General features: G+C 43.9%; 1 protein-coding gene across 1 annotated transcript in view; it reads left to right on the top strand.

The window, feature by feature from the left end:
- Positions 1-218: 218 nt before the first annotated feature.
- The window catches only part of robo3 (roundabout, axon guidance receptor, homolog 3 (Drosophila)), a 62,589-nt gene continuing 37,718 nt past the window's right edge, over positions 219-25,089 (top strand). The window contains exons 1-7 of the mRNA XM_039005310.1: positions 219-357; positions 2,972-3,092; positions 3,434-3,572; positions 3,732-3,859; positions 4,552-4,563; positions 14,309-14,433; positions 22,445-22,616. Coding sequence (XP_038861238.1) covers positions 265-357; positions 2,972-3,092; positions 3,434-3,572; positions 3,732-3,859; positions 4,552-4,563; positions 14,309-14,433; positions 22,445-22,616 — 790 coding nt within the window. The 5' untranslated portion in view covers positions 219-264. The remainder of the gene's footprint in view (positions 358-2,971; positions 3,093-3,433; positions 3,573-3,731; positions 3,860-4,551; positions 4,564-14,308; positions 14,434-22,444; positions 22,617-25,089) is intronic.

Here is a 25,089-nt window from a genome sequence, read left to right as displayed (position 1 = left end):
GGGGGTTAGGGGTTGATTTGGAATTGGGCAGTAGGCGTAGTGCTCTGTATCTCCCTCTCTCTATTCAATTCCATCTGCGATAGTGCTTTTTTGGCAAGAAATACATGTGTAAAATTACCAAGCAAATGATATTGAGGAATCATTGCTATATAATAACCCCCCTTCACCTCCCTCTCTCCAACCTCTCTCTTACCTCCAGTCCTGAGGGATGATTTCAGGCAGACGCCCAGTGACGTTGTGGTGGCGGCAGGGGAGCCAGCAGTCATGGAGTGCATCCCCCCGCGGGGCCACCCGGAGCCCACCATCTCCTGGAAGAGGAACAACATGAAAGTCAACGACCACGACGAGAGGATCACTGTGAGTCCTTTCTATCTGTCTATAGAAATATGCCTCTGTTGCTTCCTTCAATAATTTCATTATTGTGGCTATCCAAAAAAAGACCTGCAGGCCTGCATATACGTCTATCTATACCTACAGTACCACTCAAAAGTTTGGACACACCTACTTATTGGATTTTTCTTTATTTTGACTATTTTCTACAATGCAGACACCAAAACTATGAAATAACACATATGGAATCATGTAGTAACAAAAAAGTGTTAAACAAATAAAAATATATTTTAGATTTTAGATTCTTCAAAGTAGCCACCCTTTGCCTTGATGACAGCTTTGCACACTCTTGGCATTCTCTCAACCAGCTTCACCTGAAATGCTTTTCCAACAGTCTTGAAGGAGTTCCCACATATGCGGAGCACTTGTTGGCTGCTTTTCCTTCACTCTGCAGTCCAACTCATCCCAAACAATCTCAATTGGGTTGAAGTCGGGTGATTGTGGAGGCCAGGTGATCTGATACAGAACTCCAATACTCTCCTTCTTGGTCAAATTGCCCTTACACAGCCTGGATGTGTGATGGGTCATTGTCCTGATGAAAAACAAATGATAGTCCCTCTAAGTGCAAACCAGATGGGATGGCGTATCGCTGTAGAATTCTGTGGAAGCCATGCTGGTTAAGTGTGCCTTGAATTCTAAATAAATCACCAAGAGTGTCACCATCAAATCACCCCCACACCTCCTCCTCCATGCTTCACAGTGGGAACCACATATCAAATCATCAAATCAAATCAAATTTTATTTGTCACATACACATGGTTAGCAGACGTTAATGCGAGTGTAGCGAAATGCTTGTGCTTCTAGTTCCGACAATGCAGTAATAACCAACAAGTAATCTAACCTAACAATTCCACAACTACTACCTTATACACACAAGTGTAAAGGGATAAAGAATATGTACATAAAGATATATGAATGAGTGATGGTACAGAACGGCATAGGCAACATATGCGGAGATCATCCGTTCACCTAGTCTGTATCTCACAAAAACCCAGCGGTTGGAAACAAAAATCGCACATTTGGACTCATCAGACCAAAGGACATGGCGCCGGAGGAGGTGGCCGCCGTTTTACGGTCTCCTAACCAATTGTGCTTTTATGTGTTTTTTTTGCAATATTTGTAAATGATTTTGTACATAATGTTTCTGCAACCATATCTTACGGCAGAAAAGAGCTTCTGGATATCAGGACAGCGATCACTCACCTCGGATTAGACGAAGATTTCTTCAACAACAACAAGCAGGACTCACAGGATATTCTCCAAACACCCCACAGGGCAGACATCCAAATTATTCTCCAAACACCCCACAGGGCAGACATCCAAATTATTCTCCAAACACCCCGCAGGGCAGACATCCAAATTATTCGCATAAGGAAGCGACGCAGAGGAAGTAGAGCCGGATGCCTCGTCCGGATCCGCAGAATGCGAGTAGGAAAGCTACCGTTACCGTCAATATTACTCGCCAACGAGCAATCATTGGACAATAAATTAGACGAGGTACGATAATGAATATCCTACCAACGGCACATCAAAAACTGTAATATCCTATGTTTCACGGAATCATGGCTGAATGACGACATGGATATTCAGCTAGCGGGATACACGCTGCACCGGCAAGATAGAACAGCACACTCCGGTAAGACGAGGGGGGGCGGTCTGTGCATATTTGTAAACAACAGTTGGTGCACGAAATCTAAGGAAGTCTCTAGATTTTGCTCGCCTGAAGTAGAGTATATTGTGATAAATTGCAGGCCACACTACTTTCCTAGAGAGTTCTCAGCTATACTTTTTGTGGCTGTTTATTTACCACCATAATCAGATGCGGGCACTAAGACCGCACTCAGTCAGCTGTATAAGAAAATAAGCAAACAGGAAACCACTCACCCAGAGGCAGCGCTCCTAGTGGCCGGAGACTTTAATGCAGGGAAACTTAAATCAGTTCAACCAAATCTCTATCAACATGTTAAATGTGCAACCAGAGGGAAAGAAATTCTAGATCACCTGTACTCCACACACAGAGACGCGTACAAAGCTCTCCCTCGCCCTCCATTTGGTAAATCTGACCACAACTCTATCCTCCTGATTCCTGCTTACAAGCAAAAATGAAAGCAGGAAGCACCAGTGACTCGGTCTATAAAAAAATGGTCAGATGAAGCAGATGCTAAACTGCAGGACTGTTTTGCTATCACAGACTGGAACAAACCGACAAACTACAGTCACTTATCTGTATAGAAGGCCTTGGGTATATGTATTCCACATTCATCTATGTGGAGGTTCTCTCAATGTCAAATACAACCACATGAATAAGAGGAATAGTCAGAGGGGGGATGGGAAAGAGAGAGAGTGGAGTGGGGTGAGGTTGGAGAAAGAGAGAGGGACAGAAACGGAAAGAGATAGTGACAATTTGATGCCAGGGGTATGGAGAAAGAGAGATAAACAGACACAGTTGCCTAAATGTGTTGTTTGCTTAATAAACAACATGATAGAGTGAATTCTCTCTATCTCTCTCTCTCTCTCTCTCTCTCTCTCTCTCTCTCTCTCTCTCTCTCTCTCTCTCTCTCTCTCTCTCTCTCTCATATAGATTCGAGGAGGCAAGCTGATGATTTCGAACACAAGGAAGAGCGACGCAGGCATGTTTGTGTGTGTGGGCACCAATATGGTGGGGGAAAGGGACAGCGACCCAGCAGAACTAGTGGTGTTTGGTGAGTGGGAGTTTACATTCAGATGACCTTGCTTCCCTGGTTCTGTGTTTTCTCCGGTCCTCTCTATTTTCTACTGTGTATTTATCATATTTTCCCAACTTCTGTCACTCTCCAATCTTGTCCTCCTTTCCTTTTTCTCTCTCTCTCTCTCTCTCTCTCTCTCTCTCTCTCTCTCTCTCTCTCTCTCTCTCTCTCTCTCTCTCTCTCTCTCTCTCTCTCTCTCTCTCTCTCTCTCTCTCTCTCTCTCTCTCTCTCTCTCTCTCTCTCTCTCTCTCTCTCTCTCTCTCTCTCTACGTTGTTTTCTCTCTGACCATATCTCTCTCTCACTCTCGGTCTGTCAGAGCGACCCATGTTTGTTAAGCGTCCTGTGAACCAGGTGGTGTTGGCTGATGACACAGTGGACTTCCTGTGTGAGGCCCACGGAGACCCCGCCCCCACCATCCGCTGGAGGAGAGAGGAAGGAGAGCTGCCCCGTGGCAGGTGAGAACACACACACATAGAGACAGAGAGAGAGAGAGAGACAGATACACAACATTGCATTAGTCACCAGAAATCAATGAGAGCGAATGGACCCCATGTACAGTAGCATATCATGCTCTCATTCTATATATTCACCCTGGTTTGTTGTTGTTGTTGCAGGTCAGATATCCGCAGTGACCACAGCCTGCGTCTAACCCAGGTTCGGGCTGAGGACGAGGGCACCTACACCTGTGTGTCTGAGAATAGCGTGGGCAAGGCAGAAGCATCGGGCAGCCTGCAGGTTCATGGTAAGACCAGGCACAACACACATGAATATGGACACACGAATATGGGCATGAGTGACACACACACAGTCTCTTATGTAAAGCTGACAGGCATTATCAAAGGTTTAGTTTAGTTCAATTTCAGCAGCATTTGACTCCCATCATTTTACTTTTGGAACCCTCCACACACACACATGCGTGTGCGCATACACACACAAGTAAAGACACAGGTGCACACACACTCACCAATAGGAGTTTATGGCATGGAATTGCATGGAGATTGTACTGTGTGAATTATGGCAACAGTATTTACTTTGGAGAGTGCAGCTGCAATATTAATGGGGTATGCTAGTGTGTGTGTGTTATTTTTTTAAGTATAGCCATCAAACCATAATACCTAGCCATAGCAGGGGTTGAGGTCAATTTAATTTAAATTCACTCAATTCAGAAGATGAATAGAAATTCTGTTAGAAATTTTTAAATGGCATTTCTTTATTTCTCACTTCCTGAATTGACTAAATTGACTCCATCCGGAACCATACTACAACCCTCAAACCTGAGCCATACTACATAAAGCATAATCTAATGATGATACACTAAATCTTGGTTCACTGGACTGCACTGCTCTAAATCAAGTCTCAACTCAACCCATCTCATTTTCATTCATCTCTTTGTGTTTTCTCTCTGCTCAATTTTTCTCCATCTCCCCATTCCAGTGGGTCCATTCAGTAAGTACACCATTTCATCTTGTGTGTGTGTGTGTGTGTGTGTGTGTCGGGAGGAGGGCAAGGAATTATCTGATTCCATGTGGTTGCCATACAGATGTAGGATCTTAATTTGAGCCAGTTTGCTACAGCAGGAAAATAATCCTGCAGCAACAGGAAATGTGAATTATTATGTGGATTATTAATGGACATTTTTGTAGGGGTTGATAGATTGTTTGTTAGGGCAAATCAAGTTTGAATTTTCAGAGTGGAAATTATAAACATCAGAACCTTTTTAAACTTAAATACACTACAAGTTTGCATTTCCTGATATGCAGGAAAATTCTCAGCAACAAAAGACTGATCAAATTAAGATACTACATCTGTATTGGGCATAGTAGAAACCCCTCGTTTGCTTTTATACTGTATGATTGGGGGGAAAAGTCAATATTCATTAAGTCCCCCTGGCAGCCCTGTCAAATCATACTCTGACAATACCATATGTATGTTGTTGTAGGTATACAGAAAAGGCTAGCTTTGCGTGCATCAATATCACGGACCAGTTCGATTCAATTGCATTTTTTGGCATTTTAATGTTTATGTGTCAATGGCTGTTGCTGTATTTATAGTGCAGACTATCTATAGTACAGACCATTTTGTAGATGAACTCGAAGCTGATTGGATTGCTGACGTTGAGGCACACTTTTCACATTCTTGTTCTGAAGCCATTCCAGCGTTGCTTTGGCTCTATGCTTGGGGTTATTGTCCTATTGGAACGTAAATCTCCACCCGAGTCAAAGGTCGTTTGTACTCTGATGCAGGCTATCAAGGATTAGCCTGTGTTTTGCTCCATTCATTGTTGCCTCTATCCTTACCAGTCTCCCAGTCCCTGCCGCTGAAAAACATCCCCATAGCATGATGCTGCCACCACCATGCTTCACGCTAGGGATGGTGTTAGATGGGTGATGAACTGTGCATGGTTTTCTCCAGGCATAGCACTTAGCATCCAGGCCAAAGAGTTACATTTTTGTCTCATCAGAGCACAGAATCTTTTGCAAACTCTAAATGTAAAAGATGGCCTCCATTTTATCAGCAAAACATCAGTATGCAATGATAAGTTCACTTTCATCTTCCAAATAAAATTTGGATAGAACATTTTGTGGACTTCAACATGCAAGGGTTTTCGTATATACATCTGTTTCAATTGTCTTAGCACAGAACATTGTTCTTAGAGGGTACATTGAACTTTAGCAGTTTCAAGCTTAAAATGCATTTTTGATACAGTATTAACAGCGTTTGGGTGCGTTTTTAATTACAAGTGGGTCTACTCCAGCACGTGTGTGTGTGTCTGTTGTCTGTCTGCGTCACTGTGTGACTGTGACAGCTGCCTGTCACTCTCTGCCCCTGAGGAGGCTCTCTCCGAGGACACGGCTGTGCTTTGTTACTGTGTCTGTGTGTCTGTCAGTGTGTGTGTGTGCATATGTAAGACAGCTTGAGAAGGAGAACTGACTGTTCTTGTGTGTATGTGTGTGTGTAAGATAGCTTGTTTGCGTTTGTCTGTTTGAGTGTGTGTATGAACATCACAAGAGCAATGACAAGCGCAGATGACTGCTGGACAGACTATCGTCGAAATCGCTCCACTATGTCCATCTGACTCATGCGGAAAAGGAGGGTGCAGAAAAAGCTGAATCGGCCAAGGTTTGACATCAAAATTCTGGGTGATGCCAGCAAATGACAACACCTCCAGACTGTTCTAAGTGCAGAACTGCTTGAATAATATCCTAAGGATATTGAAACACACTGTAGCATGCTCAAGTCCACCATCCTTAACGCCTGCAAGGACACCCTCGGCTATAAGACCAAAAAGCAGAAGGACTGGTTTGATGAGAATGACTCTGAAATTGAACAGCTCATTGACACCAAGCAGAGAACCTTCTGTGCCTGGCAGAACGATATCAACTGCAGGGCCACAAGAGAAGCTCATGCCAGAGTGAAGGCAGTTGTCCAACACCAGGTGAAGGAACTAAAAAACAAATGATGGACAGAAAAGGCCCTGGAGATCCAGCCGCTGGCAGACACTGGAGCTTCCAGAGACTTTGAGGAGCTCCTCAACAGAAGTACAACAGTTGAGATAGAGGTCAATGATCACGTCCCTCAGCGACCAACAAAGGAGGAATACATGGGAGAACCACCTAGCCTGCAGGAGGTGCAAGATGCCATCAGGAAGAGGAGGAACAACAAAGCCACCGGCCCCGATGGGATTCCAGCAGAAATCCTGAAGGAAGGCGGACCAGTGCTCCTAGAATACATACAGTACCAGTCAAAAGTTTGGACACACCTACTCAATCAAGGGTATTTCTTTATTGTGACTGTTTGCGACATTGTAGAATAATAGTGAAGACATCAAAACTATGAAATAACACATATGAAATCATCTAGTAACCCAAAAAAGTGTTAAACAAATCAAAATATATTTTATATTTGAAATTCTTCAAAGTAGCCACTCTTTGCCTTGATGACAGCTTTGCTAACTCTTAGCATTCTCTGGACCATGTCTTTCCTTCTTAATGCATTTTAGCCAATCAGTTGTGTTGTGAAGGAAGGGTTGGTATACAAAAGACAGCCCTATTTGGTAAAAGACCAAATCCATATTATGGCAAGAACAGCTCAAATAAGCAAAGAGAAACAACATTTTACTTTAGAAAATGAAGGTCATTCAATGCGGAACATTTCAAGAACTTGACATTTCTTCAAGTGCAGTCGCAAAAACCATAAAGCGCTCTGATGAAACTGGCTCTCATTAGGAACGCCACAGGAAAGAAAGATCCAGAGTTACCTCTGCTGCAGAGGATAAGTACATTAGAGTTAACTGCACCCCAGATTGCAGCCCAAATAAATACTTCACAAAGTTCAAGTAACAGACACATCTCAACATCAACTGTTCAGAGGAGACTGCGTGAATCAGGCCTTCATGGTCGAGTTGCTGCAAAGAAACGACTACTTAAGGACACCAATAAGAAGAAGAGACTTGCTTCAGCCAAGAAACAAGAGCAATGGACATTAGACTGGTGGAAATCTGTCCTTTGATCTGATGAGTCCAAATTAGACATTTTTCGTTCCAACCGCCTTGTCTTTGTGAGACGCAGAGTAGATGAACGATTGATCTCCGCATGTGTGGTTTCCACCGGGAAGTATGGAGGAGGAAGTGTGATGTTGTATTGCTGGTGACACTGTCTGTGATTTATTTTGAATTCAAGGCACACTTAACCAGCATGGCTACCATAGCATTCCGCAGCGATACGCCATCGCAACTGGTTTGCGCTTAGTGGAACTATCATTTGATTTTCTACAGGACAGTGACCCAAAACACACCTCCAGGCTGCGTAAGGGCTATTTGACCAAGGAGAGTGATGGAGTGCTGTATCAGATGACCTGGCCTCCAAAATCACCCGACCTCAACCCAACTGGGATGGTTCGGGATGAGTTGGACCGCAGAGTGAAGGAAAAGCAGCCAACAAGTGCTCAGCAAATGTGGGAACTCCTTCAAGACCTTTGGAAAAGCATTCCTCATGAAGCTGGTTGAGAGAATGTCAAGAGTGTGCAAAGCTATCATCAAGGCAAACGGTGGCTACTTTGAAGAATCTTAAATATAAAATAATAAGATAAAAGTTATAGAATGGAATTAAGAAATATATAAATATTAGGATGAGCACAAGTATTTTTTCCAAAAATTGTTTACAGACAGATTATTCCACTTATAATTCACTGTATCACAATTCCAGTGGGTCAGAAGTTTACATACGTTAAGTTGACTGTGCCTTTAAACAGCTTGGAAAATTCCAGAAAATGATGCCATGGCTTTAGAAGCTTCTGACAGGCTAATTGACATCATTTGAGTCAATTGTAGATGTACCTGTGGATGTATTTCAAGGCCTACCTTCAAACTCAGTGCCTCTTTGCTTGACATCATGGGAAAATCAAAAGAAATCAGTCAAGACCTCAGAAAAAAAATTGTAGACCTCCACAAGTCTAGTTCATCCTTGGGAGCAATTTCCAAACACCTGAAGGTACCACATTCATCTGTACAAACAATAGTACGCAGGTATAAACACCATGGGACCACGCAGCCGTCATACCCCTCAGGAAGGAGACGCGTTCTGTCTCCTAGAGATGAACATACTTTGGTGCGAAAAGTGCAAATCAATCCCAGAACAACAGCAAAGGACCTTGTGAAGATGCTGGAGGAAACTGGTACAAAAGTATCTATATCCATAGTAAAATGAGTCCTATATCGACAAAACCTGAAAGGCTGCCCAGCAAGGAAGAAGCCACTGCTCCAAAACCTCCATAAAAAAGCCAGACTACGGTTTGCAACTGCACATGTGGACAAAGATCATACTTTTTGGAGAAATGTCCTCTGGTCTGAAGAAACAGAAATATCACTTTTTGAACATAATGACCATCGTTATGTTTTGAGGAAAAAGGGGAACGCTTGCAAGCCGAAGAACACCATCCCAACAGTGAAGTACGGGGGTGGCAGCATTATGGTGTTGGGGTGCTTTGCTGCAGGAGGGACTGGTGCACTTTACAAAATAGATGGCATCATGAGTAGGGAAGTTATGTGTATATATTGAAGCAACATCTCAAGACATCAGTCAGGAAGTTAAAGCTTGGTCGCAAATTGGTCTTCCAAATGGACAATGACCCCAAGCATACTTCCAAAGTTGTGGCAAAATAGCTTAAGGACAACAACGTCAAGGTATTGGAGTGGCCATCACAAAGCCCTGACCTCAATCCTATAGAAAATGTGTGTGCAGATCTGAAAAAGCGTGTGCGAGCAAGGAGGCCTACAAACCTGACTCAGTTACACCAGCTCTGTCAGGAGGAGTGGGCCAAAATTCACACAACTTATTGTGGGAAGCTTGTGGAAGGCTACCCGAAACATTTGACCCAAGTTAAACAATTTAAAGGCAATGCTACCAAATACTAATTGAGTGTATGTAAACTTCTGACCCACTGGGAATGTGATGAAAGAAATGAAAGCTGAAATAAATCATTCTCTCTACTATTATTCAGACATTTCACATTTTTTAAATAAAGTGGTGATCCTAACTGACCTAAGACAGGGAATTTTTCTAGGATTAAATGTCAGGAAATGTGAAAAACTGAGTTCAAATGTATTTGGCTAAGGTGTATGTAAACTTCCAACTTCAACCGTACATGTACTCTAAACAGAGTAGATAGGGGCGGCAGGTAGCCCAATGGTTAGAGCATTGTGCCAGTAACTGTATATATGTGATTGGATTTTTCCTACCTTCACTACCTGGGGGCGCCCGTCAGGAAGTCCAGGACCCAGTTGCACAGGGCGGGGTTCAGACCCAGGGCCCCGAACTTAATGATGAGCTTCACTATGGTGTTGAAGGCTTAGCTGTAGTCAATGAACAGCATTCTTACATAGGTATTCCAAAATCTCAGTATGGCTTTCGTCTAAACAGAGGCACCACCGAAATGATCTTCACAGCAACACAACTGCAAGAAAAATGACGTGAGAAAAAGCAACCACTGTACATGACCTTTATAGACCTTACAAAAGCCTCTGTGAAACACCATGCCCTCTGGCTGATCCTGTAAAAAAATCGGCTGCCCTGACAAATTCACCAGAAAACTGTGAATACCAGAATGATAGCTTCAGTGCTCAGGAACTGAACCCTAAAAGATGAACACTGGAGTTAAACAAGGCAGCATCATTGCACCCACCATTTCTTTATCTTTATCGCTGCCGGTGCTGATGGAGGACGATAGCACCCAGCAACAGTCGAAAAATAGCTATTTGAAAGTTGAATGCTTAAAACCAGCAAATCAAATTGTTTGGGGACAGACTTGGTGAAGACAACCAAGCACTGAAAGTGATCCTTGGTAAAGACTGCCACTCCCCCACCTTTGGAAGATCTGTCTTGCCAAAAAAGGTTATAACCAGAAAGGTTAACATCAGTGTTCAAAACACTCTTCCTTAACCACGTCTCAGTAATGACCAACACACCCGGATTGGAGCTGTGAACCCACACAGTTGTTAACGTGCAGAAAACCCAGGCTTTTACGAGAGCAGAAATCAGTGAAGCAGATATCAGAGCACAAGTCAGAATTGGGGCTAGCAACAGTAGATGGGCCAGGGTGTACATGCACATTTCCAGATTTCATCAACAGTAGTACAATCAAGGCACAGCATAGGACAGGGAGAGCTCTGCAGTGCTGATTTATGCAGTGCTGATTTATTTATCTGAATGTGCATCAGATGGCAAAAAGATCATATTGTACAGCAATTTTATCAGGTAACATGAATACAAAGCCGGTGAGAGGTGGTTAGAATAGGATGGGAGTCCAAAAGCCTGTGTAACAAATAGAGAGTCAGAGTCTCTGGAGTCGCACCACCAAAATGCCTTTGCAACATCATGAGGATCAACTGAGAAGACAGGCGCACCAACACCAGTGTCCTTGATGAGGCAAACATCAGCAGCATTACCACCAACACTGCTCAACACCAGCTACGATGGACTGGCCATGTTGTCATGATGCCCAACTCTCGCCTCCAAAAACAGGTCCTGTTTTCACAACTAAACGCAGGACAGCGGGCTCCTGGAGGACAAATGAAGCGGTACAAGGACAACCTAAAGACTAACCTCAAAAGGTTCCACATAAACAACTTCAGCTGGGAGGACACTACGAAAAGATAGGTCGACATAGAGGAAAACTGTACAAGAAGGAGTAGGACATTATGAAGAAGATCTCTGCCATGCCGCAGAGGACAACCAGCAACTTCGAAAGGAGAAACTTTCCATCAATAAGGCCCAACCACCATCCACCACTCAACCCTGGCCACACCGCACCAAAATATGTGGCTCCCGGCTCAGCCTCTTCAGCTATCTGAAGACCCACAAGCAGGACCCATCAGTAGGACAATCATACTCGACCCCAAGTGATCGCCGATGATGATGATGAGTGTGTGTGTGTTTGAGAGCCTCTTCTCTCTTAGTGCATGGTTTTAGATCATCTGCCTGCTGTGAGTTGCTGTGTTCCATACAACTTCAACACTGAAACTAACTGCACTCTGATCTAGCCTAGCGTAAGCACAGTATGTGGGGGCTGAGGAGTCAGTTGAAAAGTATTATACACACAAAGACACACACTTCCTTGCAATAGGCACTTAAAATAAGTCAACGGACTCCTCTTTTGAAATTCAAAGCAAGTATCTATCTATTTTTATTTCAAGGTTGATAAATCAAATAATATATTTCTCCAGCCCCATCCCTCAGCTTAAAACCAAACCAAGTGGCTAATTCCTTTGGCTGACAAAACAAATCAGGATTGTGGCTTTAAGGATCAAACTTAGTTTCTTAAAACGTGTAGTAGGCGGAAGGCATTTCTTATTTATTCCTTATGACACATCTGATACGTTTTCTCAATTCTGGTGTTATGTATATTTTAGATCCACCATTACAGTGTGTTCCCCAATGTGCTATCCCATGTGAGAACATTAAATCTTCTCAATTTTTCCTGCCTCTGAAGCTCAGCGCTGTAGCGCTGTGCCCTTTATGGCTAATTATTTATTGTAGCCATAGGCGATGTGTGAGTGAATGTCTCCTCAAATCAAGCATCGCCATTGTTATTCTCAAGAGGGAGCTTCGGAGGGGGAAAAGACCCAGTTAAAAAAAACACTAAAACTAGCTGGGTTTGTGCTTAGTCAAGTTGTCTTAATCAAACCCCAATCTAGTGTGGACTGGATTTGTTTTGTTGGTATTGTTGTTGATATATATATATTTTTTATTTATTTAACTAGGCAAGTCAGTTAAGAACAAATTCTTATTTTCAATTATGGCCTAGGAACAATGGGTTAACTGCCTTGTTCAGGGGCAGAACGACAGATTTGTACCTTGTCAGCTCGGGGATTTGATCTTGCAACCTTTCGGTTACTAGTCCAACGCTCTAACCACTAGGCTACGCTGCCGCCACATCAAAGTGTGTTGTCTTTGTGTGTGTGCGCACAAGCCTAGGGTGAGGTAGCATAAGATGTGGTTATTACGCTGCGTTTCTGCACTATTTCAGTGCTTTCATCAACCGTGACAATGGGATTGAATTAAAAGGAGCGCATGCCCCAGAGATAGCTACGTAGACAGAAAAGGGGGATACATAGATTATTGTTTTCTGGTGTTACTTTTGTTTGCTAGCTAGCTAGCTCTTCTTCTGCTCCACAGCCCCTAGACCAAATGACAGACAGTAGGGGATGTGTTTCAGATTTTACCTTGTTGACCTTTGGGGTCGGCATGTGGCATTCTCGTTTGACCCCTGAACACGACCCTCAGCGACCTCTGCCTGGGGTCTATATTGCGGGGGATTTATCCGATTGTTGACATGCCGACCACACCCGTCCCACTGTGCGAAGAGCGAGGGTGACAGGAAGAAGGGGTAGCTTTGTCTATGGGGCGTCGTTAGGGAAAAATGAAAGCTTGTGGTAGGCCTACACACTTCAGAAATAGAGCAACCATCCTGAAATAAACACACCTCCAAAGTGAAAATACACACAGGGCAGTTAACCAAAGGTGGTAGCTTTTCTGTTAGACTAACTGCTCTAGGTGGGTCGATAATGATTGCTGGGGTCTGGCTCCACTATTGGTTTGATGAATTGAAAGGAATTGAAAGCGGGGATAAATAGGATGCAACCCAAAGGCACTATTAATGTGCTCTGTCAGGACCTGTCTCTAACTCTCTTTTCCTTTCTCTCTTTCTGCCTCTCACTCCCCCAACTCACTCGCTCTACCCCCGCTCCTTCTCTCTACCCACCCTCTCCTTCTCTCTACCCACTCCTTCTCTCTACCCACCATCTCCTTCTCTCTATCCCTCCTCTCTACCCCTCCTTCTCTTTACCCCCTGGCCTTCATCTCTGTCTGCTCTCTAATTGAGAGTGAAAGTGAAATAAGAGAGGTGGATCAGCCAGGGAGATGAGAAATCAATTAGGCACTACAAGGGCAAAGGTGACATCATTACACATTCAGTCCCTCTGCAATAATAGACAATAGCTGGTTGTGTGATCAATAGCAATCAAGAAGCTGTGTGTGTGTGTGTGTGTGTGTGTGTGTGTGTGTGTGTGTGTGTGTGTGTGTGTGTGTGTGTGTGTGTGTGTGTGTGTGTGTGTGTGTGTGTGTGAGATAGAGAGAGAGAGAGATTATGAGGATTAATTTTCATTCTCCTCACCCCCATTGTATTATTTTCCTCCTTCAAAGACTTCTGAATACAAGGTTCTAGATCAAGAAGTGACCTCCAAATCTCCAGATTTGTGCCCCAGTTTAAGGTGTACATGACTGGGTAGGATAGAGAGGGAGGGTGGGCTCCTCTATATGCACCACTGAGCATGTAGAAAGCCTAAATCCTTGTAAAAAATATATAATCTTCAAATGATGTAAGTGTTAGATTGGTAGAGTTGTCAAAGTGGTGGTCTGTATTTTATTCACTCTAAAGAGAGTGTGTGTGTGTGTGTGTGTGTCCATAGTGTTTGTGAGCACAGGGTGCTCTGGTGGGCCTCTAAGCATTCCACACATGCACGGTGTCAATGGTGACAGCTTGGTGGACACACACCGCTTGCAGACACACTCACAAGAAGACAGGATAGCAAGTGCACACTAAACACAGGCATACACACACACGCACGTGCACACACAAAGAAACACAATATGAACATATTCTGGATGTCCTAACATACTCTTCCATCTCTCTGCAGTGCCCCCTCAGATTGTGGTTCGGCCCCGGGACCAGATCACAGCCCAGGGTCGCACTGTAAACTTCCTCTGTGGAACCAAGGGCAACCCTCCACCTGCCGTGTTCTGGCAGAAAGAAGGCAGCCAGGTAAGACACCCACCATAGAATACTGTATCAGGTCAACACAGTTGCTCTGTATACACCAATATGACCACTTCACTGTGGAACTGATGTTCCTTCAGTGTGGTTCTGGCACAAAATGGCTGCCATACCAATGGCAGGCCATTGGTCGAAAATGGGTCATTGATGAAAGAGGACAAAGGAGGCTGACATGAATTGTGCAGAGCATCAGACGGTCTACAGTTAGTCAACTAACAGTCCAATACAACATTGGTGACCCATTAAAGAATTGAAGTTTACACTACCATTCAAAAGTTTGGGGTCACTTAGAAATGTCCTTGTTTTTTTAAAGAAAATCAATTGTTTTGTACGTTAAAATAACATCAAATTGATCAGAAATACAGTGTAGACATTGTTAATGTTGTAAATAGTACCCGCAAAACACCAGTCTCAACGTCAACAGTGAAGAGACGACTCCAGGATGCGGGCCTTCTAGGCAGAGTTGCAAAGAAAAAGTAAAAAAAGAAAGATTAAGATGGGCAAAAGAACACAGACACTGGACAGAGGAACTCTGCCTAGAAGGCCAGTATCCCATAGTCGCTTCCTCACTGTTCACTGACGTTGAGACTGGTGTTTTGCGGGTACTATTTAATGAAGCTGCCAGTTGAGGACTTGTAAGGCGTCTGTTTCTCAAATTAGACACTCTAATGTACTTGTCCTCTTGCTCAGTTGTGCACCGGGGCCTCCCACTCCTCTTTCTATTCTGGTTAGGGCCAGTTTGCGCTGTTCTGTGAAGGGAGTAGTACACGGCATTGTACCAGATCTTCAGTTTCTTGGCAATTTCACACATGGAATAGCCATAATTTCTCAGAACAATAATAGACTGACGAGTTTCAGAACAAAATGCTTTGTTTCTGGCCATTTTGAGCCTGTAATCGAACCCACAAACGCTGATGCTCCAGATACTCAACTAGTCTAAAGATGGCCAGTTTTATTGCTTCTTTAATCAGAACAACAGTTTTCAGCTGTGCTAAAATAATTGCAAAAGGTTTTTCTAATGATCAATTAGCTCTTTAAAATTATTAACTTGGATTAGCTAACACAACGTGCCATTGGAACACAGGAGTGATGGTTGCTGATAATGTACGCCTATGTAGATATTCCATGAAAAATCAGCCCATTTCCAGCTACAATAGTCATTTACAACATTAACAATGTCTACACTGTATTTTATGTTATTTTAATGGAAAAAAATAGCTTTTCTTTCAAAAACAAGGAAATGTCTAAGTGACCCCAAACTTTTGAACGGTAGTGTATATTATAAGCTCATAGAAAGGGTAACAAATGTGTTATCCTTTCTATGAGCTTATAATGTGAACTCCAGCGCGAAAAGTACTGTTTACTTGACCATGTCAACACGATGTAACAGCAGTTTAGAGCATTTAAAAAAATAAAATATTCTTCCTCTCCCCCAGTCCACATAAACTGTTTTGCTTTGTTTCCCATGGGCTTCACCCGAGTACTCCCTAGTGGCTGGAATACAACTGTAATAAGCCCGTTACAACACCAGTATCACCAGCAGTACATTTACCGTTAATTCCCATAACTTCTAATCTACATTAGTTTGGTTACGGTATTTTCTGTTAATAATAATGATATATTGAATGCATTACAGTCTTACCGTTGTCAATGTAGAAGTGGACACGTTGTTTGTAGAGCACACAACCTAGGCTACACATGTTTATTTCATTCCATTTACAAGTTGTCAATTTATTCATTGTCTTTTGTTTGGAGCGCTCCTGTCAATCTTGAGTAAGGACACACACTTAATTACGCATAGAACTAGGCCTAGGCTACCTGGCCTGCTCGGAAATGTAGGCTTATAAATACTATTTCTGATTGTCTTAACTTATCGTCACTGTGGAGATTCTCAAACTCACTTTTCTTTGACTCAAACAGTAAGTAAACCGTATTTTTTCACATCCATTGAGATTGTCAATAGATCCTCAACGTAGCCTATTTGAAAAATCTTTCCAGCTCTCTCCCTTTCGATAACCACTCAGCATGAAACGGAAAAAAATGTCATGCTCTGGTCGGGTGGAAACATCATAAAATAGGCCTACCTGATTACGTCTTATCCCTTGCACAAAAAGCCTACAGCTGTGTCTGTCTGTCTGGAGCTCATTGGCACAGGAAACTCTGAGGGCCCAGAATATTTGATACAATGCTGCAAATTTGTTAGCACCAGCTTCTGGCTGACCAAGTTAATGGTTGATACAATGTTTCAAGTTACTTGCAGACAGGCCATGCGTAGCCAATGTGGTTTATAGGATTTTTATTTTTATCCAGATATTTTCTACCTGCGGGCTGCAATGTTTTTATTTATTGGCTTTATGTAGGCTATTGTTACACATTGGCAATGGCAATAAAAGTTACTTTTAGATTTGTATAATTTTCATCTAGAACCCCTCGCCAACAACCAATAAAATTGCAGGGCGCCAAATACAAATCAACAGAAATCTCATAAATCAAATTTCTCAAACATACAAGTATTAGGCACCATTTTAAAGATAAAATTCTCGTTAATCCAGCCACAGTGTCTGATTTCAAAAATGCTTTACAGCGAAAGCTCCACAAACGATTATGTTAGGTCAAATCAAATTTTATGTGTCACATACACATGGTTAGCAGATGTTAATGCGAGTGTAGCGAAATGCTTGTGCTTCTAGTTCCGACAATGCAGTAATAACCAACGAGTAAACTAACTTAACAATTCCACAAGTACTACCTTATACACACAAGTGTAAAGGGATAAAGAATATGTACATAAAGATATATGAATGAGTGATGGTACAGAACGGCATAGGCAAGATGCAGTAGATGGTATCGAGTACAGTATATACATATCAGATGAGTAATGTAGGGTATGTAAACATAAAAGTGGCATAGTTTAAAGTGGCTAGTGATACATGTATTACATAAAGATGGCAAGATGCAGTAGATGATATAGAGTACAGTATATACATATGAGATGAGTAATGTAGGGTATGTAAACATTATATTAAGTGGCATTGTTTAAAGTGGCTAGTGATACATTTTTTACATCAATTCCCATTATTAAAGTGAGCTGGAGTTGAGTCAGTATGTTGGCAGCAGCCACTCAATGTCAGTGGTGGCTGTTTAACAGTCTGATGGCCTTGAGATAGAAGCTGTTTTTCAGTCTCTCGGTCCCTGCTTTGATGCACCTGTACTGACCTCGCCTTCTGGATGATAGCAGGGTGAACAGGCAGTGGCTCGGATGGTTGTTGTCCTTGATGATCTTTATGGCCTTCCTGTGACATCGGGTGGTGTAGGTGTCCCGGAGGGCAGGTAGTTTGCCCCCGGTGATGCGTTGTGCAGATCTCACTACCCTCTGGAGAGTCTTACGGTTGTGGGCGGAGCAGTTGCCGTACCAGGCGGTGATACAACCCGACAGGATGCTCTCGATTGTGCATCTGTAGAAGTTTGTGAGTGCTTTTGGTGACAAGCCAAATTTCTTCAGCCTCCTGAGGTTGAAGAGGCGCTGCTGCGCCTTCTTCACAACGCTGTCTGTGTGGGTGGACCAATTCAGTTTGTCCGTAATGTGTACGCCAAGGAACTTAAAACTTACTACCCTCTCCACTACTGTCCCGTCGATGTGGATAGGGGGGTGCTCCCTCTGCTGTTTCCTGAAGTCCACAATCATCTCCTTTGTTTTGTTGACGTTGAGTGTGAGGTTATTTTCCTGACACCACACTCCGAGGGCCCTCACCTCCTCCCTGTAGGCCGTCTCGTCGTTGTTGGTAATCAAGCCTACCACTGTAGTGTCGTCCGCAAACTTGATGATTGAGTTGGAGGCGTGCCTGGCCACGCAGTCGTGGATGAACAGGGAGTACAGGAGAGGGCTCAGAACGCACCCTTGTGGGGCCCCAGTGTTGAGGATCAGTGGGGTGGTGATGTTGTTACCTACCCTCACCACCTGGGGGCAGCCCGTCAGGAAGTCCAGTACCCAGTTGCACAGGGCGGGGTCGAGACCCAGGGTCTCGAGCTTGATGATGAGTTTGGAGGGTACTATGGTGTTAAATGCTGAGCTGTAGTCGATGAACAGCATTCTCACATAGGTATTCCTCTTGTCCAGATGGGTTAGGGCAGTGTGCAGTGTGGTTGCGATTGCGTCGTCTGTGGACCTATTGGGGCGGTAAGCAAATTGGAGTGGGTCTAGGGTGTCAGGTAGGGTGGAGGTGATATGGTCCTTGACTAGTCTCTCAAAGCACTTCATGATGACGGAAGTGAGTGCTACGGGGCGGTAGTCGTTTATCTCAGTTACCTTAGCTTTCTTGGGAACAGGAACAATGGTGGCCCTCTTGAAGCATGTGGGAACAGCAGACTGGGATAAGGATTGATTGAATATGTCCGTAAACACACCAGCCAGCTGGTCTGCGCATGCTCTGAGGACGCGGCTGGGGATGCCGTCTGGGCCTGCAGCATTGCGAGGGTTAACACGTTTAAATGTTTTACTCACGTCGGCTGCAGTGAAGGAGAGACCGCAGGTTTTGGTAGCGGGCCGTGTCAGTGGCACTGTATTGTCCTCAAAGCGAGCAAAGAAGTTATTTAGTCTGTCTGCGAGCAAGACATCCTGGTCCGCGACGGTGCTGGTTTTCTTTTTGTAATCCGTGATTGACTGTAGACCCTGCCACATACCTCTTGTGGCAGTGTCACCACCAAGTCACAGATAAACCCAGCCATTTTTCCCGCCAAAGAGAGGAGTCACAAAAAGCACAAATAGAGATAAAATTAATCACTAACCTTTGATGATCTTCATCAGATGACACTCATAGGACTTCATGTTACACAATACATGTATGTTTTGTTCGGTAAAGTTCATATTTATATCCCAAAATCTTATTTTACATTGGCGTGTTAGATTCAGTAGTTCCAAAACATGCAGTGATATTGCAGAGAGCCACATGAATTCACAGAAATACTCATAAGAAATGTTGATGAAAATACAGCTATTATACATGAAACTTTAGATACACTTCTCCTTAATGCAACCGCTGTGTCAGATTTCAACAAAAAAAAAGCATCATCTGAGAGCGGCGCTCAGAGCCCAAACCAGCCAGAGAAATATCCGCCATGTTGGGTAGTCAACATTATTCATAAATAGCATTAGAAATATTCACTTACCTTTGATGATCTTCATCAGAATGCACTCCCAGGAATCGCAGTTCCACAATAAATGCTTGTTTTGTTCGATAATGTCCATCATTTATGTCCATTTATGTCCAATAGGTTCTTTTGTTAGGGGACTTTTGGTAAACAATCCAAAAGCGCGATCTGGTCCATTCGGACGAAACGTTCAAAAAGTTATATTACAGGTCGAAGAAACTTGTCAAACTAAGTATAGAATCAATCATTAGGATGTTTTTATCATAAAAGTTCAATAATGTTCCAACCGGAGAATTCCATTGTCTGTAGAAATGCACTGGAACGAGAGCAACCTCTCAAGTGAAAGCGCGTGACTGAGAATGAGGCTTAGTAAAACAGCTCCCATCCGGCCCCCCTTCACATGAGCAGCCTCAAACCACGTTCTAAAGACGGTTGACATCTAGTGGAAGCCTTAGGAAGTGAAAAATAACCCATATCCCACTGTGTATTCGATAGGGGTGAGTTCAAAAACTACAAACCTCAGATTTCCCACTTCCTGTTTGGATTTTTTCTCAGGTTTTTGCCTGCCGTATGAGTTCTGTTATACTCACAGACATCATTCAAACAATTTTAGAAACTTCAGAGTGTTTTCTATCCAATACTACTAATAATATGCATATATTATCATCTGGGACTGAGTAGGAGGCAGTTCACTCTGGGCATGCTATTCATCCAAAAGTGAAAATGCTGCCCCCTATCCCAAACAAGTTAACAACATGACATTGACTTTGAGATAGGAAGACCTTTGTATAAATAAAATGAAACCGTTCCATGAAAATGTGCATATGAAAATCATAACTGTCATGCAGATCAGTAGAAATGGTACGATAACTTGGCACTCCAAATGGAAAAGGATGCCGACCACTGGTGTAGCCTATTACTGGGAACTTCCTGAGTTTAAAGGCAGAATCTGCAAAGGCCAGCAGCAGCGGGCAGCAGGAGGAGGAGGATCGGAAACCGTTTTTTTTCTTCTGGTTAGGCTATATTGATCTCTGGCTCCCTCTTTAGTAATTTGTCCTCACACGCACATGCGCTCAAGTGCACACACACTTTTTGAGGCAGTGGGAGGTGAACCCTGGTGTTAGTCTATGGTGTAAATGTGCAATATACTTATCATTTTAGAGCAGATCTCACCAGGAGTATATAGGCTCCTTAAGCAAGATAGAAAATAAGTGTGTGTATGTGTCTGCGTGCGTGTCACTGTGAGAATCCAGAGAACTCTGTGAAGCATCACAGTCTGCGGCAACATGCTGAAAGGCTTGATGGGAGTGTGCGTGGGAGCCTGTAGCACCACTCTCAGGGACAGAAGGAGGGTGGGGGGGGGGTTGATGGAGAGAGAGATATGAAGAGAAGGGTGGATAGAGGGAGAGAGTGGTTGGTATAGTGGGTAGAGGGAGAGGTAGAAACAGAAAAGGGAAGATAGAAATGGATAGATGCTAATGTAAAAGAGGGGAGAGGAATGAGAAGTTGATGTAGAGAGCGAAGGATTGTATATGGGAGTAGGAGGTGCAGAGAGAGAGAGAGAGAGAGAGAGAGAGAACCCATTTGTAGCCCTGCCATGGCTGTGTTAGATAACACCAAACTGCCTGGCTCTAAATAGCACAACAGAGGGCTTCTCTTTGGTTTAACTAACTATTCCCACTATACCTTCCTCTATCCCTCTGCGCCCTCTCCTCCCTCTTTCCCTCCCTCTAGCTCGCCCTCTGTGCCCCTGTGGCCCTCTCTTTTCTCCCTCTTTCCTTCTTTGCCCTTTCCCTCTATTTTTTCCCTCCCTCTGTCCCTCTGTGCCCATCTTCTCCCTCTATCCCTCTGTGCCTGTGTCCTCCCTCCCTCTATCCCTCTGCGCCCTCTCCTCCCTCTTTCCCTCCCTCTAGCTCGCCCTCTGTGCCCCTGTGGCCCTCTCTTTTCTCCCTCTTTCCTTCTTTGCCCTTTCCCTCTATTTTTTCCCTCCCTCTGTCCCTCTGTGCCCATCTTTTCCCTCTATCCCTCTGTGCCTGTGTCCTCCCTCCCTCTATCCCTCTGTGCCTGTGTCCTCCCTCCCTCTATCCCTCTGTGCCTGTGTCCTCCCTCTCTCTATCCCTCTGTGCCTGTGTCCTCCCTCTCTCTATCCCTCTGTGCCTGTGTCCTCCCTCTCTCTATCCCTCTGTGCCTGTGTCCTCCCTCTCTCTATCCCTCTGTGCCTGTGTCCTCCCTCCCTCTATCCCTCTGTGCCTGTGTCCTCCCTCTCTCTATCCCTCTGTGCCTGTGTCCTCCCTCTCTCTATCCCTAAGCGCGACTGTGGCCCTCTCCCTTTTTCACTCTTTCTCTGCCTCTCACGCACACACGATTATCCCTTCATCTTTTACCTCTAGCCATGGGCTGTCCGCCAACCAGCTTTAAGCCTCTTAGAGGACAGAGTCAAAGAGCACCGCACCCCTGCAACCCCCCAAAATATACACATACACATTAGAGGCGACGAAAACCACACACACATACATACACTGCATGCATTTAGCAAACAGCCATGCATGCACACACAGACATTCTCTCTCTCTTTCTTTCATGTGGCCTTTCAGAAGACTGAATTATCTTAAGTGCATCCACTGCTTAACACTTTCAAAATTCCACTCGCAAAATACTATTCAGTTTTACACAGCCAATTTCTATCAGGGTGGTTAATTGAGAACCAAATCACGTTCATAATAATGTGGTGTTATGATATGCTTTACCTGTTGTGTGACAACAGTTGATGTGAAGTTTTGTCCCCCTGTGCTGACTGGTTTCAGCCTACTTGTTATGTGACCGTGTGTTGTGTCATTTCCTGCCTCCCCAGATCCTGCTGTTCCCCATCCAGGAAACTGCCCAGTCAGGCCGGTTCTCTGTGTCTCTGAGCGGGGAGCTGACCATCACAGACGTCCACAGTGAGGACTCGGGATACTACATCTGTCAGGCTATCTCTGTAGCTGGGAGCATTCTCACCAAGGCCCTGCTGGAGGTCGAGAGTGGTGAGTGTCTGTGGGAGGAACACAAACTCTAGAGGGCTTCACGGATCCACATATACCCGGGACCCGATCTGGGACCCAAGCGGGTCCGAATCCACATATACCCGTGGGGTGGCAGGTAGCCTAGTGGTTAAAGCATTGGGCCAATAACCAAAAGGTTGCTGGATTGAATCCCCGAGCTGACAAGGTAAAAATCTGTCGTTCTGCCCCTGAACAAGGCAGTTAACCCACTGTTCCCCGGTAGGCCGTCATTGTAAATAAGAATATGTTCTTAACTGACTTGCCTAGTTAAATAAAGGTTAAATAAAAATCCAGAAGCCTAAATAATGTCACGGGTCTCAGTCGGATCTGATATGATTGTCTCAGGGTATGTGTAATTTTAACTGACTTGTCCGGAATGACATGTACAGATCCGAACGCGATTGCTGCAGTAGAGACAGAGAGAGACATTTTATAATTTATGCAGCTGCTCTTGCTTTTCAAGAGAGAAGAGCGTGGCGTGTGTAGCTTGTTGTTGGCCAATCATAGAGTTCCTTCGGAAAGTATTCTGATGCCTTGACTTTTCCACATTTTGTTATAGCCATATTCTAGCCCTAGCCCTAACCCTAACCCCATAATGACAAAGCAAAAACTGGTTTTTAGAATTTTTTGCTAATTTAAAACTGATATTTCACATGTACACAAGTATTCAGACCCTTTACTCAGTACTTTGTTGAAGCACCTTTGGCAGCGATTACATCATTGAGTCTTTTTGGGTATGACGCTACAAGTTTTGCACACCTGTATTTGGGAAGTTTCTCCCATTCTCCTCTGCAGATCCTCTCAAGCTCTGTCAGGTTGGATGGGGAGAGTTGCTGCACAGCTATTTTCAGGTTTCTCCAGAGATGTTCGATTGGGTTCAAGTCGGGGCTCTGGCAGGGCCGCTCAAGGACAATCAGAGACTTGTCCCGAAGCCACTCCTGCATTGTCTTGGCTGTGTGCTTAGGGTCATTGTCCTGTTGGAAGGGGAACCTTCACCCCAGTCTGAAGTCCCGAGCGCTCTGAGACAGGTTTTGGTGGAGTGCTGCAGAGATGGTTGTCCTTCTGGAAGGTTCTTCCATCTCCACAGAGGAACTCTAGAGCTCTGTCAGAGTGACCATCAGGTTCTTAGTCACCTCCCTGACCAAGGCCCTTAGCCCCCGATTGCTCAGTTTGGCTGAGCAGCCAGCTCTAGTAAGAGTCTTGGTGGTTCCAAACTTATTCCATTTAAGAATGATGGAGGCCACTGTGTTCCTGGGGACCTTCAATGCTGCAGAATTGTTTTGCTCTGACATGCACTGTCAACTGTGGGACCTATATAGACAGGTGTGTGCCTTTCCAAATCATGTCCAATCAATTGAATTTACCACAGGTGGACTCCAATCAAGATGTAGAAACATCTCAAGGATGATCAAAGGAAACAGGATACACCTGAGCTCAATTTCTAATCTCATAGCAATACTTATGCAATAAAATGCTAATTAATTACTTAAAAATCATACAATGTGATTTTCTGGATTTTTGTTTTAGATTCCGTCTCTCACAGTTGAAGTGTACCTATGATAAAAATTACAGACCTCTACATGCTTTGTAAGTAGGAAAACCTGCAAAATTGGCAGTGTATCAAATACTTGTTCTCCCCACTGTATATGAATATTTTTTTGACCAAAAATAGAGCTTTTTGGTCTAAACTCCACTCGCCGTGTTTGGAGGAAGAAGAAGGATGAGTACAACCCCAAGAACACCATCCCAACCATGAAGCATGGAGGTGGAAACATCATTCTTTGGGGATGCTTTTCTGCAAAGGGGACAGGACGACTGCACCGTATTGAGGGGAGGATGGATGGGGCCATGTATCGCGAGATCTTGGCCAACAACCTCCTTCCCTCAGTAAGAGCATTGAAGATGGGCCGTGGCTGGGTCTTCCAGCATGACAACGACCCGAAACACACAGCCAGGGCAACTAAGGAGTGGCTCCGTAAGAAGCATCTCAAGGTCCTGGAGTGGCCTAGCCAGTCTCCAGACCTGAACCCAATAGAAAATCTTTGGAGGGAGCTGAAAGTCCATATTGCCCAGCGACAGCCCCGAAACCTGAAGGATCTGGAGAAGGTCTGTATGGAGGAGTGGGCCAAAATCCCTGCTGCAGTGTGTGCAAACCTGGTCAAGAACTACAGGAAACGTATGATCTCTGTAATTGCAAACAAAGGTTTCTGTACCAAATATTAAGTTCTGCTTTTCTGATGTATCAAATACTTATGTCATGCAATAAAATGCTAATTAATTACTTAAAAATCATACAATGTGATTTTCTGGATTTTAGTTTTAGATTCCGTCTCTCACAGTTGAAGTGTACCTATGATAAAAAATTACAGACATCTACATGCTTTGTAAGTAGGAAAACCTGCAAAATTGGCAGTGTATCAAATACTTGTTCTCCCCACTGTATATGAATATTTTT

The sequence above is a fragment of the Salvelinus namaycush genome, chromosome 12 (assembly GCF_016432855.1).
Source record: "Salvelinus namaycush isolate Seneca chromosome 12, SaNama_1.0, whole genome shotgun sequence".
NCBI classification, from domain to species: Eukaryota; Metazoa; Chordata; class Actinopteri; order Salmoniformes; family Salmonidae; genus Salvelinus; species Salvelinus namaycush.
Note: the sequence above shows the minus strand (reverse complement) of the source record. Positions and strands in the feature narration are given on the sequence as shown.